This window comes from Temnothorax longispinosus, chromosome 6 (assembly GCF_030848805.1).
Source record: "Temnothorax longispinosus isolate EJ_2023e chromosome 6, Tlon_JGU_v1, whole genome shotgun sequence".
NCBI lineage: Eukaryota > Metazoa > Arthropoda > Insecta > Hymenoptera > Formicidae > Temnothorax > Temnothorax longispinosus.
This window is the reverse complement of record NC_092363.1, coordinates 10,750,114-10,767,569: the sequence shown is the minus strand read 5'-3', so window position 1 is coordinate 10,767,569 and position 17,456 is coordinate 10,750,114. Positions and strand designations below refer to the sequence as shown.

The window sequence follows — 17,456 nt, the reverse complement described above, 5'->3', positions numbered from 1 at the left end:
ACCATTTCAGACTTTGCATCGTAATATCTCCGCTCGTAGGGCACGTAGCGGAAAAATAAAAACACTCATAATATAAATCGACCCTAAGCTATCGATCGAGTCTACTTAGAACTGTTCACTCGTTATTGAGATCTCAAAATCTCGGGTACTCGCAACTCGCAACCTTTACACTCTTTTTCCTCCCTCCCCTCCACGCCTTCTACCCTGATCTCATCCCCCATTCGTCCCTCTGCTCGCTCCGTCTCCACTCTCTGGCGTCTCTCTCTCCTTCCTTGCGTGACAGACCTTCTCCCTTGCAACAAATTTACACAAATTTACACCTTCCTAACCCGACCTGACCATCGTGGCCCTATACACACTGCATTACCTCCCTTCCTTCCACGCATCAAACTCCCCACCCCCTCATTTCCCTCCTTTTCGCCCTACTTCCGTCCTCCACTTCCTCTCCCGACAGGCTCTCTGCACCTTAGGTGGGCTCTCTTCTTGTCACCTCCTCTCCTATTGTCTCCTTTGCTTCCTGTCCAACTCCTCTCCGCGTCCTGCCATCTCCTTGTCCTGCTTCCTTTCTGCACACAAAACTTTATCAACCTCTCCTTATTACTAGAGCCCGGATGTTCGGGTACGGAGCCCGGGCGCGAGCTGCGCGCTCGCCCCACCATCGAGCCTCGCCCCACCATCGAGCGCTCCGACGCTCGGCGATCGGACTCGATGGTGGGGCAAGCCGCGCGAGATCTACTACTTAAATAAGCCAAGACCGCGGAGACTGATTTTTTTATTGTTCGCGATCGCACGAGAATACTATTTTATCGAATTGCAAACATAATTAAATGAAAAAAATGACTTCTTTGTCATATAAATATGACAGAAATATATATGATTTTTTACAGAGCCGAATCGACTTTATTGTAAAATATGTTTCATGTTCCTGTATAAAATTACTTCCTATTCCTTAAAACGGCATAAGTAAACCGATAAACATATACGTAATCTTTAGCGATCGCAATTTTCGTTGGACGATTCTTCACCCACAATTCAAGGAAGAAAGTCCACATTTTCGCAAGAACATGCGAAGCTTTCCTTGCTGCCGATATCCCGCTAACAAAACTAGAAAATCCTAAATTACACAAGTTTCTTGAAAAATGGACTCAACAAAATATCCCAGAAGCGTCCACATTACGAAAAAATTATGTAGAACCAAATTACGTCGAAACAATGTGCAAAATTCGTAATATTGTGAACGAAAATAGTATCTGGTTATCGGTAGACGAAACTAACAGATGCAGAAGACAGAGCTGTTGCAAATTGTATAATAGGGACCTTACATGATAAACCCGGTAAAATTTTCCTTCTTAATTCTACAGTATTGGATAAAACAAATTATGAAACTATTGTTCAATTTGTCGAAGACTCTTTAAAAGAATTGTGGCCTACTGGAATACACAACGAGAGAGTATTATTGTTTTTATCGAACGGTGCTGCTTATATGAAAAAAGCTGGAGAAAAACTATGCGGCATGTTTCCGAAATTGATCCACGTAACTTGTCTTGCCCGGATTACACCGTGTAGCCGAAGAAGTTAGGTGTACATATAAAAAAGCAAACTGGATCATTTCGGAAACAAAAAAAATATTTTACAAAGCTCCACATAGAGTCGACTTGTTGAAAGAAATGCTTCCCAATGTTCCTTTACCGCCAACGGCAATTACATCTCGTTGGGGTACTTGGATCGAAGCAGCAAGTTACTATAAAAAGCATTTTTTGGAAATAAGGTCTGTCATTGAGGCTTTGCCAAATGATTCCGCCGCTATTAAAACAGCTAAGAAACTATTTAAGTCGACAAAGATCCAGGAAGAGTTCGAATTGATTCATACAAATTTCGAATGCCTGGTGATTGCAATTAAAAAACTAGAAAATCAGACTCTTCCTATACTCGACGCAATCAACGAAGTACAAAATATTCAGAATATGATTTCTGCATCTGACGGAATTAGATTATGCATTTAAAAAAGATTGTTCACAGTTCTGAGAAAAAATGAAGTTCTCATCGTTAATTGTTTTCATAATTTATAATTAATTTACATTTAAAGAAATATTTAAAGTACTTTTAGTAGTTAGTTAATACCTTTTGCTTCCTCATAGAGGAAGCTTTGTTTTCGTGAATTTCGTATATGAATCTTTGATTGCGTATAAAGTTGAGTCTAGTCAACCAAATTTAAATGAATTATATATGAAATAGGGGTAGAAGAAACCAACGAAGAGATTGGTTTTTGAGTTTTTGATGCCAATATGTTTACAGTGTTCTAAAATGTCAAAATATCGCATTAAAATCGCATGTCCGTATGTATGTATGTGCAGATTTGATGTTCGTGGTTGCTCTAACTTCCGTAAATATTGAGATATCGGGCTGTTTTTTTTTTAATCGATAGAGTATCATTCAAGAAAGGTTGGTATTGAATTTGTCAATGATCGGTAAAGGGGTTCTTTTTTTTAATTTAAAAAAGGTGTTTGAGATCGCAAATTTCAGCATCGCGACGAAGTCGCGTTCGGCTGCATGTCTGCACATGCACGCCTGCAGTAAATTCAGTAAATTAATATTCGCGTGAAATGCCGTTCAAGAATTGTCACGGAAATATTCGGTATAGCATGGATCTTTCGGGATTAACTTTCCAGAAACTTTAACTTTGTTATCAATAATAAAGTCAAACAACAACGCTAGAACAAAGGAACGATCCATGCTATACACAAAGCACTCGAAAACAGGTGACGACCCCGTCGGGTCACCACGTGAAAGCGGTGACGTCAGCTCCATGACGCGAGACTCCGACGGCCAATCACCCTCCCGAAATTCTGAGAAATCTGCAGGGAGGGAGTTTCGCCTCGGAGGAGTTAAAGGGACCACCGCTGCGCCGCGGAATCGATTTCGCTCGCAGATCACCGCTAGTACACCGCTTTGCTATACCGCTTAAACCGCTTTTCGCATAGATAGTCGCACGCGCTTGCTTTCACCGCTTTGCCGTATAACGTCTGTGCGCTCTCACGGCTTCGCTTTCTTCGCTGGAAAGAAACAAGACTGTACATATTGTAAATACGTTTTCTGAAAATACAAGCTTTATTTTTCTGTTACTTGCTGTGTCGTTAATCGTGATCGTCTCGTTACCTCGCGCTACATCGCGTTACCGCGTGCTCTCGAACATTTTGGTCCTTCGAGCCGGATCATACCGGCACCCGCGAACTCGGGAGTGCTTCCGCAAAGAACGACCGCAGCCATGAGCATGGACCAGAGTGCCTTGCTGAGCAGCCAGCACGACATCCACGGCCGCATCTCCCGCGCCATGGACAACGTCCGGAAGCTGGGTGCGGATAAACTCACCCTCGACGCTGTGAGCACCCGCATCCGCATTCTCGACGACCTGTGGGCAAAATTCGAGTCGAATCATGACCTCATTCGGGCATGTTACGGGCAACTCTACAACGAGAGTGAGTACGCAAAAACAGATTTTGTCGACACTGTTGAGAACACTTACGTGCATCAGCATAGTCTGCTTACCGGTCTCGCGAACAAACTGAAACCCGCGACGCCCAGCGTGCCAGCTGGGCCGGTGCAGAACAACGAACACTCTCCTAAGACCTCGTTGCCCCGCATTACGCTGCGCGATTTCTCAGGCGCGTACGAAGACTGGCCGTCGTTTCGTGACCTCTTCCAGTCGGTCATCGGAAAAAACTCCGCCATCTCAAACGTTGAGCGCTTCCACTACCTTCGGTCGTGCGTGAAAGGCACAGCTGAAAAATTAATTCGATCGTTAAACGTAACCGGAGATAATTACGAACGCGCATGGGCGATCTTAGACAAGCATTACGAAAACAAAAGGGAGTTGATACGCTCCAACTTTGCAACGTTCACCGCCGTCGCAAAGATGAAGGGAGATACCGCCGATGAACTTAGCCGAATTTCCAACGCCGCGACGGCCGCTGTTAACGCGCAGGAGAGCATCGGCCGGCCTATCGAGTCCCACGGGATGGACCTCTTCAACCACCTCGTAGTCGAGCTCTTTGATCCGCGTACGCGTCTCGAGTGGGAGTCCTCCATCTGCGACTCCATCAATCCACCGGATCACACGGCACTCACAGACTTCATGACCAAGCGCATACTAACACTTAATGCCGCGAAACCGAAACCCGCGTCGAAAGCCACAGAGACACGATCCGCGAAGACTCACACCGCGAAACGTAGCTTCGATCCACAGTGCGCGTTGTGCAAGGGAAAGCACACCCTAATGACGTGCAACGATTTCAAGGCCAAGCCGGCCAACGAGCGTAAATCTTTCGTCGAGACTAATCGGCTGTGCTACAACTGCCTTGGTAATCACATGATCGCGAAGTGCCAATCGTCAAAAACGTGCCTGACGTGCAAGTCTAGGCACCACACACTGCTCCACGAGGCTCAAGTCCCCGCGCCGAAACCCGTGGAGCCGACACCCGCAGAAGTCAGCGCACTATCCGCAGTGCGTCAAAACGAAGATAGCAAGGCCGTTCTTCTGGCAACCGCGCGGGTGATGGTCGCCGACCGCCTTGGAGATCCTCACGCCGTGAGAGCTCTGATCGATCAGGGATCTGAAGTATCGATTATCTCCGAATCTCTGGCTCAGCAGCTCCGCCTTAGACGATCGTACTCCGCCGTGTCAATCTTCGGGATCGGCGGCTCAAAATCGGGATCGACCCGCGGGAAGGTGACGGTGAGCATCACCTCCATCACGACCGGGTCCACAATCTCCGCCGTCGCGTTCGTTCTGCCGCGTCTTTCGTTGTATCAGGGCTCGACTACGAGGCGCGCTCCAGCGTGGCCACACATTCAGGGACTTCCTCTGGCCGACCCGCAGTTCCTGGATAACGATCCAGTCGAGATACTCCTCGGAGCGGAAGTCTGCTCCATCATCTTCGAGGACGGAATCCGCAAAGGAGGGCCTGAAGCGCCCATAGCGCAGAAGACGGTTCTCGGTTGGATCCTCTCGGGGGGCTGTGGTGCAACAGAAGGGCACCGCAGTTCACTTCAATGCACTGCCGACCACGAGCTAGTCGATCTAGTGCGCCGCTTCTGGGAGCAGGAAACCGACGTCTCCGCTCCCGCCGCTCTCACGCCCGAAGAGGAAGAATGCGAGGAGATCTTCGTGCGCACCCACGAACGTACGGCCACCGGACGGTACGTCGTGAGACTCCCGTTCCGGAAAATTCCAACGAGCCTCGCTGAGACTCGCAAGCCGGCGGAGCGCCTGCTGTCCACCATGGAGCGACGATGCGACCAGGACTCGCGGTTCGGTGAGCTCTACCGAGCCTTCATGCAGGAGTATGAAGACCTGCAACATATGACGGAGGTGAGCACCACCGAAGACAACACCACCGGGAAGTGCTACTTACCCCATCACGGAGTATTCAAGGAGGCCAGCTCCACCACCAAGCTCAGAGTGGTGTTCAACGGGTCGCAACGCACGAAGTCCGGTGAATCGTTGAACGCTCACTTACACGTAGGAGCTAATCTCTTGCCCGCGCTCGCCGACGTGATCTCGCGTTGGCGCCGGTACCGCGTAGCACTCGTATCGGACATCAAACAGATGTATCGCCAAATCCTCGTGCACCCTGAAGACCGCGGATTCCAACGAATCCTATGGAGACGAAAGGTGACCGAGCTACTGCGCGAACTACTCCTGAACACGGTGACGTACGGCCTCGCGTGTTCACCGTTTCTCGCGATCCGGTCACTTATTCAATTGGCTAACGACGAAAAAGCGCGATATCCGCAGGGCGCCGTCGCACTGCTCGAGGACCGTTACGTCGACGACGTCCAGACGGGGACGGACACAATACCCGGCGCGATCGCGTTGCAAACCGAACTTCGCGAACTTTGCATGGCGGGCGGGTTTCCGCTTCGGAAGTGGTCGTCCAATTGCGAGGAAGCTTTAGAAGGCATTCCCCGGGAACACCGTCTGTTCCAAGAACCGCACTCTTGGCAGAACGAAAGTCAGACCACGTTAGGTCTCCTTTGGTACCCGAGCGAGGACAGCTTCGCGTTCGCGATACACCCGCGCACGATAACTCAGTACACGAAACGACACGTCCTCGCGGAAACCGCACGTCTCTTCGACCCACTGGGATGGCTCGCTCCGGTCATAATCCGCGCCAAGATATTAATTCAGTCTGCATGGCTGCAGCAGCTGGATTGGGATACTCCGCTCCCTTCCGCCGACGCTCACCGCTGGGAGCTCCTCTTCAAGGAACTTCCTTTGCTCGAAGGCCTCCGCGTGAATCGCTGGCTCGGCACTGGCCCCGAGAACCAGCACTTGGAAATACACGGCTTCGCCGACGCATCCGAACGAGGATATGCCGCCGTCGTGTACCTCCGCGTCTCCTCAGACAACTTCCGGGCTGTACACATCCTGGCCGCCAAGAGCAAAGTGGCACCGGTGAAGCAAGTGACACTGGCGCGCCTCGAACTGTGTGCCGCCGCGTCACTTTCGAATCTCGCAAAGCACTATCGCAACACTTTAAGTCTGTCCACAGCACCTGTCTTTCTCTGGTCAGACTCTAAGACCACACTGCAGTGGATCCGAGGGCACTCTTCACGCTGGAAGACCTTCGTCGCAAACCGCGTGGCTCACATCCAGACGCAGATTCCCGACGCTCAATGGCGACACGTCCCAGGGCGGGACAATCCAGCCGACTGCGCCTCCAGGGGGATCGCTCCAAGTGAGCTACTGCACCACCCCTTGTGGTGGACGGGTCCAGCCTGGCTCCAGGAGGACCCCTCTCACTGGCCGAACGAGGACTCCGAACTACCCGCCGACCAGATGCCCGAACAACGAGTCGTGGTGCAAGCCGCCACTGCGAAGGTTGAAGTCGAGCCTGACATGCTACTCAGGTTCTCATCCCTGCACCGGCTACTGAGAGTCACGGCCTGGTGCTCTCGATGGCGACACTCCGTCGCCCGCACGATGCTCACGCTTCAACCTGACGAGATAGATGAGGCACTGTTTCTGTGGCTCCGCGTGGTGCAAGGGTTGCACTACGCCGCCGAAGTCACCGCAGTCGCCTTCAACCGCACTGTACCACTGAGGAGCTCACTGGTGCACTTAAATCCATTCCTGGATGACCACGGCGTGTTACGAGCAGGAGGACGCCTGAAGCACGCTCTGCTACCTCACGATGAGAAGCACCCAATGATCGTCCCACCATCTTCATGGCTCACTCGATTACTGATCGACTCCTGCCACCGTCGAACGCTGCACGGGGGAGTGCAGCTCACTCTCGGGCTCCTCCGCCTTCGATTCTGGATCCCTCGAGGTCGGACCGTGGTCAAACAGATGCTGCATCGGTGCGTCACATGCACGCGATGGCGAGCGGCCACACCGCAGCCGCCCATGGGAAATCTTCCTCGAGGACGAGTCACACCAGCGCGCCCGTTCCTCCGGACCGGCTTGGACTACGCCGGCCCCATTCTCATCCGCACGAGCCGGGGACGAGGGCACAAGGCCCACAAGGCCTTCATCGCCGTGTTCGTCTGCCTCAGCTCCAAGGCCGTGCATCTCGACGTGGTCTCCGACTATACGACGGATGCATTTCTGGCTGCATTCCGTCGCTTCACAGCACGTCGAGGCCTCTGCGAGGAGATCTACTCGGACTGTGGCACCAATTTCGTCGGCGCTGACCGAGTTCTCCAGGATATGTTCCGCGCGTCATCCGCCGACGGCCGTCGCATCGCCCATTCGGTCACCTCCGAAGGTGTGAAATGGCACTTTAATCCGCCTGCCGCACCACACTTCGGCGGACTTTGGGAGGCAGCGGTGAAATCCACGAAACATCACCTGCGACGAGTGATCGGAGAGAGCACACTCACTTTCGAGGAAATGTCCACGTTCCTCGCACAAGTCGAAGCCTGCCTGAATTCACGACCGCTCCAGGCTTTATCTGACGACCCGGACGATATTTCCGCACTCACACCGGGGCATTTCCTGATCGGCGCCCCGCTGCTGGCCGTGCCCGAGCCTTCACTCGAGGAGACTGCCGACGGCACGCTATCCCGGTGGCAGCACATTCAGAAAATGCGCGATCACTTCTGGTCTCGATGGTCACGGGAATATATCCACGGGATGACAGCCCGGCCGAAGTGGCACAAAACCGAGGACGTCCCGGACGTGGGAGCCTTGTGCCTCGTACGCTCCGAGAACACGCCGCCGAGTCGATGGCCTCTCGCCCGGATCGTGAGACTGCACCCAGGGGACGACGGCGTGGTCCGCGTTGCAAAGATTCGGACAGCCACCACAGAGCTCGTGCGCCCGCTGTGCAAGCTCGTGCTACTTCCCTGGATCAAGGACCAGCCGCCGCCGACGGATGCGTGAGCCACTCGACATTTACGATTGTTTAATTGTCGGTCTCGGCCCTCAGCCTATGCTTAATTGTTGTTATCGGCCCTCAGCCTATGCTCAATTGTCTTTGTCGGCCCTCTGCCAATGCTTAATTATCTTCGTTGGCCTTCTGCCACCATTCACAGTTCACGTCGTAAAATCACTTTCGCGCATACTTTCACATACCACGAACTCGCGTTACGCATATTATATATCGCGAATATTTATGTGTCTTGCTCGGGATCGTCGCACGTTGTGACACTGCGCAGGCGCGCCACGCCGCTGGCGCTCGCCTGCACCACGCGCCGAAATCGCGTTCAGTGAAATCGATCGCATATCGATTCTGTCGACCGCGACGTCAGGCGCCTCATCTAGCGAGCCATCGAACACACCGTCCTGTTTCGTCAAGCATGACGAGGCGGGCGGGATGTTTGAGATCGCAAATTTCAGCATCGCGACGAAGTCGCGTTCGGCTGCATGTCTGCACATGCACGCCTGCAGTAAATTCAGTAAATTAATATTCGCGTGAAATGCCGTTCAAGAATTGTCACGGAAATATTCGGTATAGCATGGATCTTTCGGGATTAACTTTCCAGAAACTTTAACTTTGTTATCAATAATAAAGTCAAACAACAACGCTAGAACAAAGGAACGATCCATGCTATACACAAAGCACTCGAAAACAGGTGACGACCCCGTCGGGTCACCACGTGAAAGCGGTGACGTCAGCTCCATGACGCGAGACTCCGACGGCCAATCACCCTCCCGAAATTCTGAGAAATCTGCAGGGAGGGAGTTTCGCCTCGGAGGAGTTAAAGGGACCACCGCTGCGCCGCGGAATCGATTTCGCTCGCAGATCACCGCTAGTACACCGCTTTGCTATACCGCTTAAACCGCTTTTCGCATAGATAGTCGCACGCGCTTGCTTTCACCGCTTTGCCGTATAACGTCTGTGCGCTCTCACGGCTTCGCTTTCTTCGCTGGAAAGAAACAAGACTGTACATATTGTAAATACGTTTTCTGAAAATACAAGCTTTATTTTTCTGTTACTTGCTGTGTCGTTAATCGTGATCGTCTCGTTACCTCGCGCTACATCGCGTTACCGCGTGCTCTCGAACAAAAGGAAATAAGTTAAGATTCTCCACTCTTAGTTACACCAGAACCACGAACGAGAACGTGGTGGAGAGCCGGTTCCATTTGCCTTTTTTTTTTAGTTTTTGTTTTTATTTTTTTGTTTTTATTTTTTTAAATCTTATTTTTATTTTTTTTTTAAATTTTCCCGTCTTTTATTATTTTTATTTTTATTTTTAAAGATATATTCGATTTTAATTTTTTTTTAACATTTATTTTTCTGAAATTAAAAGTAAATAGGAATATTTCTTTAAATGTAAATTAATTAATTATAAATTATGAAAACAGTTTACTATAAGAAGGTGTTTTAGATTTTGAAATTTAAAACTTCTTCTATTAGACGATAAAATGGATTTATATTTTGAAAAACTTCGTACCACGTCACATGAAGTAAGTGGGGCATACTTGAAAATAGGAGGAATACGTTCTACATCTGTCACAAACTGTTGGTATCCTTCATTTTTTTTAAGAACTGTAACCAATCTTTTTTTAATACATAATTTAATTTCATCAGATGCAGAAATTATGTTCTGAATATTTTGTATTTCGTTGATTGCGTCGAGTATAGGAAGAGTCTGATTTTCTAGTTTTTTAATTGCAAGCACCAGGCATTCGAAATTTGTATGAATCAATTCGAACTCTTCCTGGATCTTTGTCGACTTAAATAGTTTCTTAGCTGTTTTAATAGCGGCAGAATCATTTGGCAAAGCCTCAATGACAGATCTTATTTCCAAAAAATGCTTCTTATAGTAACTTGCTGCTTCGATCCAAGTACCCCAACGAGTTGTAATTGGCAATGGCGGTAAATGAACATTGGGAAGCATTTCTTTAAACAAGTCGACTCTATGTGGAGCTTTGCGAAATATATTTTTTGTTTCCGAAATGATCCAGTTTGCTTTTTTACATGTACACCTAACTTCTTCGGCTACACGGTGTAATCCGTGGGCAAGACAAGTTACGTGGATCAATTTCGGAAACATGCCGCATAGTTTTTTTCCAGCTTTTTTCATATAAGCAGCACCGTCCGATAAAAACAATAATACTCTCTCGTTGTGTATTCCAGTAGGCCACAATTCTTTTAAAGAGTCTTCGACAAATTGAACAATAGTTTCATTATTTGTTTTATCCAATACTGCAGAATTAAGAAGGAAAATTTTACTGGGTTTATCTGAATGTAAGGTCCCTATTATACAATTTGCAACAGCTCTGCCTTCTACATCTGTAGTTTCGTCTACCGATAACCAGATATTATCTTCGTTCACAATATTACGTATTTTACACATTGTTTCGACGTAATTTGGTTCTACATAATTTTTTCGTAATGTGGACGCTACCGGGACATTTTGTTGAGTCCATTTTTCAAGAAACTTGTGTAATTTAGGATTGTCTAGTTTTGTTAGCGGAATATCGGCAGCAAGAAAAGCTTCGCATATTTCTTGCGAAAATGTGGACTTTCTTCCTTGAATTGTGGGTGGAGCATCGTCCAACGAAAATCGCGATCGGTAAAGATTACGTATATGTTTATCGGTTTGCTCATGCCGTATTAAGGAATAGGAAGTAACTTTATACAGGAACGTGGAACATATTTTACAATAAAGTCGATTCGGCTTTGTAAGAAAATCATATATATTTCTGTCATATTTATATGACAAAGAAGTCATTTTTTTCTTTTAATTATGTTTGCAATTCGATGTACGAAATAGTATTCTCGTGCGATCGCGAACAATAGAAAAGTCAGTCTCCGCGGTCTTCGCTTATTTAAGTAGTAGATCTCGTGAAGCTCGCCCCACCATCGAGCCTCGCCCCACCATCGAGTCTCGCCCCACCATCGAGTCTGATCGCCGAGCGCTCCGACGCTCGGCGATCGGACTCGATGTTTGACGAGCGCGCAGCGGTTCTCGGCCCGCGCCCGGGCTCCGTGCCCGAACGTCCGGGCCCTACTTATTACCCACCATCTTAACCTTCTCCTTAAAGAAAACCCCCTCTTATTTTACCCAAACAGACCACCAGACCAGCTTTCTTCCGTGATACCCTTTTCGTCTTTAACCGCCGCCTCATCGTCCCGCCGTAATGCCACCCTGCTCAGCATCTGATCCCCTGCGCCGTTTTGGTCCTCCTCTGCTCATTTCACAATGTTTACACTTTGCTCTCAATGGTTTATCATCACCTTTAATTTTAATAAAATGTTGCCAAACTGCATCCTGTCGTCGTCCGGCCATATTTCTTTATTTTTACACGTAAATCTTTACAATCCAGAAAACAATGTATTATATAAGTGCACACCTGTAGCAAAACTTTCATACTACGCTCTCGACTAATCTCGACAATAAGCTTCGTGTTTAGACAGGTTCTAATGCAGAACGCAGGACTCACTCTGTGTCGACATCTGACGTACGACGTCCGACTTTCAATAGCAGAATACATTTTCTAGGGACAAAAATGTTGCTAACGCTTGGAATCTTAAAAAATAAATTCTATTGGATATCGTCATATCGGATCGTCGTATGTCGCATGTCTGATGTATTCATAAGGCGATATTCATAATAGCAATATAAGATCAAATCTTATATTTAAGATCGTCTTAAAAACACTTTGAAGTATAAAATAGACCAATTTGATTGACTTATTTGGCGCAGCAAAGCAATTATAGTGTCTAACAGATTACATTCATAAATTAAAGTCTGTTTTTTGATGAACTAAAAAAAACACGTTTTTGAAAAAAACATGTTTTGTTTTTTCTTTTTATAAAGATGTTTTTTAACAACTCTGTTTAAAAGAGCACTGCAAGACCGCGCCGTACGCATCCGCATAAACCGTCCTAAGATATCGCGTCCCGTTTATACGTATGCGCCCGCGTTCCCGTAATCTCGCGCTCCGTAAACTCGTAAACTACTGTAAATTACCGCGTGCCGTGTAAAAGATCACTGTAATACCGCGTCGTATGCATGGGATTGTCCCGATTGCGCACATTACAAATCGGACACGACAATATTTCCCGATCGGACACGGTGTCGATTGCACACGGTGCCGATCGGACACGGTGTCGATTGCACACGGTGCCGATCGGACACGGTGTCGATTGCACACGGTGCCGATCGGACACGGTGTCGATTGCACACGGTGCCGATCGGACACGGTGTCGATTGCACACGGTGCCGATCGGACACGGTGTCGATTGCACACGGTGTCGATCGGACACGGTGTCGATTGCACACGGTGCCGATTGCACACGGTGCCGATTGCACACGGTGCCGATCGGACACGGTGCCGATTGCACACCGTGCCGATTGCACACGATGTCGATTGCACACAGGGTTTACTTACACAATGGGGGGGTGCAAGGGGGGGGCGAAGCCCCCCCCGCCCACGCATGTACTTAATACATTGCCTACCGGGCACGCCGAAGGCGTGTCCATGGGGGGGGTGCGGGGGGGGGGGCGAAGCCCCCCCCCGCCCCACGCATCAACCCAACCCACACCACCAGGTGCACAGGGGGGGTGCAGGGGGGGGCGGAGCCCCCCCCCGCCTACACCCCTAGGGCACCGTGTCCGATCGGCACCGTGTGCAATCGACACCGTGTCCGATCGGCACCGTGTGCAATCGGCACCGTGTGCAATCGGCACCGTGTGCAATCGACACCGTGTCCGATCGACACCGTGTGCAATCGACACCGTGTCCGATCGGCACCGTGTGCAATCGACACCGTGTTCGATCGGCACCGTGTGCAATCGACACCGTGTCCGATCGGCACCGTGTGCAATCGACACCGTGTCCGATCGGCACCGTGTGCAATCGACACCGTGTCCGATCGGCACCGTGTGCAATCGACACCGTGTCCGATCGGCACCGTGTGCAATCGACACCGTGTCCGATCGGGAAATATTGCTGTGTCCGATTTGTAATGTGCGCAATCGGGACTCACTCGTATGCATCCGCATAACCCGTTATAACGTCGCGTTCCGATTACACGTATGCGTCCGTTTGAACCGCTGGATTAAACCGGCATTGTATCATTGCGAGTATTAATTTTATTATTACGAATATTGAATAAACTGCGTGTGTGAATTAAATACTGACTACTGTTTCTAGGCCTACCTACATCGAACTCCTGATCCGGCGAGCTAGTCCGCGTTTGATTTCTCAAAACGGCAGATCATTATATGGCGCCCGAACAGGGACTCGTACCCTGGACCCTCAGATGTAACTGTTATAAATATTCTTCTAGTATATTATTTTATGAGATATTATTTTCAGTTTCAGTTTACACAATTGCGTTTTAAGTCCGACAAAGTCCATATTGGCACGCAGTTTAAAAAATTGAAAAATGTATTTAACAATAATTGATATTGTGAAATATTATTAAGCACCAAGATCCGCTTTGATCAAAAACGACACTTTTCATTGCTTGTGCTATTTTAAGTTTTTTTTTCTAATTTTGGATAAAATACTTTTTTTTTAAATTAACATTAATTTTTATTAAATATTTTCGTAAATAGTGAAATTATCTGTAATAAGTCGTGAAAAAACTGTAATATCTATAATATATATTATAATTCTTATAAATAAATAGGGTAACTCCGGTATTTACGCCACAGAAGTCAGAAAAAATAGAAGAAATAAAGATACTTGCTCGCAATCACACTGTTATGTGCCTTTATGCTATATTAGTATTGTGTTGTAACTTCAGTTCTTTACTGTTAATATTAACGAAACGTAGTAAGTAGCGCGATCATATGTTACGACCTAAGTAAAATGATTACTGTAGGGAATGCCAAAGATTTAATGGTTATTTTATGATACATAAGTGTAAAGGGATAGTAAAGGATGGAATACAGCCAAATACAAGTGCATAGCTAGAAGCACTTAATAATTCACTAATTTGCTGTACGTTAGAATAGTTAAGTGAGGAAGAATAAATAAGTATTCAGATCAAGGAATGGCTGCTCGTTCCCCAGACTTAGATCCATTAGACTTTTATTTGTGAGGCTACTTGAAAATAATTGTTTTCAACACCCATAGCCAGTGTTGAAATACTTCGTAAACATATGCAACAAGGCTGCCAACAAATCCGACAATACCTGGAATTTTTAAAAAATTGAAAAATTTGATACGATGACTGTAAACTTACATACAAAGTAAGGAGGTTTTTTCAAGCACTTCCTAAGCATAATAGGTAAACAGCTGAAAATTACTGAACCACAAAGTTATAATTCGGAAACAAGGTCAAATAGAACATATGTATACATGAACTTTTTTCATTGTTTTTGTGTCCCCTATTCACTGCTTATAAAGTAGGTCTCACATGTCATAAAACACCCTGTATATTCTTGAGTTTTTGTTCAGATTCCAACAAAACTGTGATACTTTGAATGCGATTTTTGCTATTCTCCCATTAGTTTAGCTTGAAATTAACGTTTGATAATGATTCAGTACATCAAGGGTATGAAAAAACATAAAATAGATTCCCCAATGGTCAGGACCTAAATCGGCTCTGTACCCATCGTCCTTTAACTTCTAAAGTTAATAAATACTTGTAAGGAATTAGAAGTCATATTACATAGATTATATTACAAGTTGTTTGAATTTATTTAATTTTTATTACTATTTTAAATATTAAATTAATGCATAGTATAATATATCAACATAGTATAATAAATTATTTTTAAGATATTATATTAGGGCTGGTGATTTGCTTCGAAGGTTTCGATATTCGAAGCTTCGAATTTAATTTCGAACTTCGAAGCTTCGAAGTTTCGAAAAATATATTTGTGCGAATGGCAAATTCATTTAGAAGACGCTAAAAATATTTTAAATAAAAAAAATTAATTAATATATATTCTTAAAAAATATTTATGTATTCCTAAATTACAATGTTGAAGTATTATAACTAGAGCTCGAAAAAAGAAACGGATACCCGGGTACTCGGGTACCCGCCCGTTTGCCCGTTACTCGTGTATACGGATCTGGACCAGTTCCGCGAGTACCTCGGTAATTCGGGTACCCGTATCGACGTGGGTATAACAGCGCATGCTATAAATATCTGTATATTACACGAAGACGCGTATATGCAGAGTAATAAAACATAAATTTTCACACACTTCAAAAATGTCTAAAATATGTGAAAAAATGTTTTTATTAACCCTCCGTTTTTTCGGTACCTTTTTAGTACATACGTGGGTTCTGTCATATTCAACGCTATTTCCCCTATCTTAAAGTATTTTTAAAAATGTAAAAAAAATTACAAAACATCTGTCTACATTGTAGTTGATGATTTTATAGTATTTTAATAAACATCGTTTATTTAACATTTTATTTTTAATGAACTTTGAATAATATTAGCAAAATTATTACTTACAAAAAAATATTACGTCTAGTGCTTACGTGGGTCTGAGACGTTCATGCGAGATTTGACTTGCTCGGTATTCGGCGATATATTAATCTTTCGGACGCCGGGCCAAAATAATATCTGCTCGTAACTGTAAAACTGGCAAGCCTGCCTGTCTGGCTCCCGTGCTTAAAAAAGTAGGTGGGAGAAGGGACTGAAGAGGGACTCAGAGCTGTTATCAAAGATTAATATATCGCCGAATACCGAGCAAGTCAAATCTCGCATGGACGTCTCAGACCCACGTATGCACTAGACGTAATCCTCTTTTGTAAGTAATAATTTTGTTAAATTTATTCAAAGTTTATTAAAGATAAGATATTAAATAAACGACGTTTATCAAAAGACTATAAAATTATTAACTACAAAATGTAGACAGATCTTTTGTAATTTTTTTCAGATTTTTTAAAATACTTTAAGATAGGGGAATAGCGTTAAACATAACAGACCCACGTATGTACTGAGAAGGTACCGAAAAAACGGGGGGGTTAATAAAAGCATTTTTTTCACATATTTTAGACATTTTTGAAGTGTGTGAAAATTTATGTTTTATTATTCTGCATATACGCATCTTCGTGTAATATACAGATATTTATAGCATGCGCTGTTATACCCACGTTGATACGGGTACCCGCATCATACAGGTACCCGAATTAGGACCGGTCTACAATGGGTGTTGTAAGTCGTAAGTCGTAAGAATTGACCAATCACAGTCCATTATTCTCCTTGCGGTCGAAGAATAATGAACTATGATTGGCCAATTCTTATGACTTATGACTTACAACATCCATTGTAGACCGGTCCTTAGAGCCAGTAATTTGCTTCAAAGTTTCGATATTCGAAGCTTCGAAGGTTCGAAGTTATCAAAAATAACAGCCCTATATTATATATTAATGAATTTTATATTAATTGCACTACACTTTATATTAATTAATTTTACTTTCATTTTCTTCTAGCTGCTTGCAACATGGTGGTAATACAGGTTCTGCTTTCATCAATTGAGTACGAGAGTAATCACATTTTGGAAACCTTTCCAAAAAATGCAGTGATAAAATATGATTACTCTCTCATTCTTGCATGGATCGTATTTCTGTGCAATTTCATAGCTGGCCTTGCCTTTATACTTTTCTCAAAGAAGAGGAAGAGGGATAAAGCACCTACTGAAGAAATAGCTATGGCTGATGAACCTACAATAATTGGACGTTGAATTGTTGTTTTTGTTATTGTTATTTGTTATTAATGTTCTTGTTATTTGTTGAAACTGTAAGATTTAAGTGTGAATTATAGATTATGCTAGACTAATGTGTTTAATTGTCTGATTTTTCTATTTTCTTAAAGATCTATAATAAAACAATTGTACATAAAATTACATTAAAAAACAAATGTTTAACCTCTTGAGTGGCATTGACGCATATATGCGCAGAAAAAAGACGTGCCAAAAATGGCATTGATGCATATATACGCACATTGTTTTATTTTTCTCCAGTTAGCAGGATTTTTGAAACTTGCTACTTAGAAGTTTTTTGGGTCGCGGAATGCGAATTTGGGATC

General features: G+C 45.5%; 1 protein-coding gene across 1 annotated transcript in view; it reads left to right on the top strand.

Annotated features, from left to right (window-relative positions):
- LOC139814919 (uncharacterized) overlaps positions 1 to 17,207 on the top strand; it is a 172,443-nt gene extending 155,236 nt beyond the window's left edge. The window contains exon 4 of the mRNA XM_071781441.1: positions 16,862 to 17,207. Within this exon, the coding sequence (XP_071637542.1) occupies positions 16,862 to 17,112 (251 nt within the window). The 3' untranslated portion in view covers positions 17,113 to 17,207. The remainder of the gene's footprint in view (positions 1 to 16,861) is intronic.
- The last annotated feature ends 249 nt before the right edge of the window (positions 17,208 to 17,456 follow it).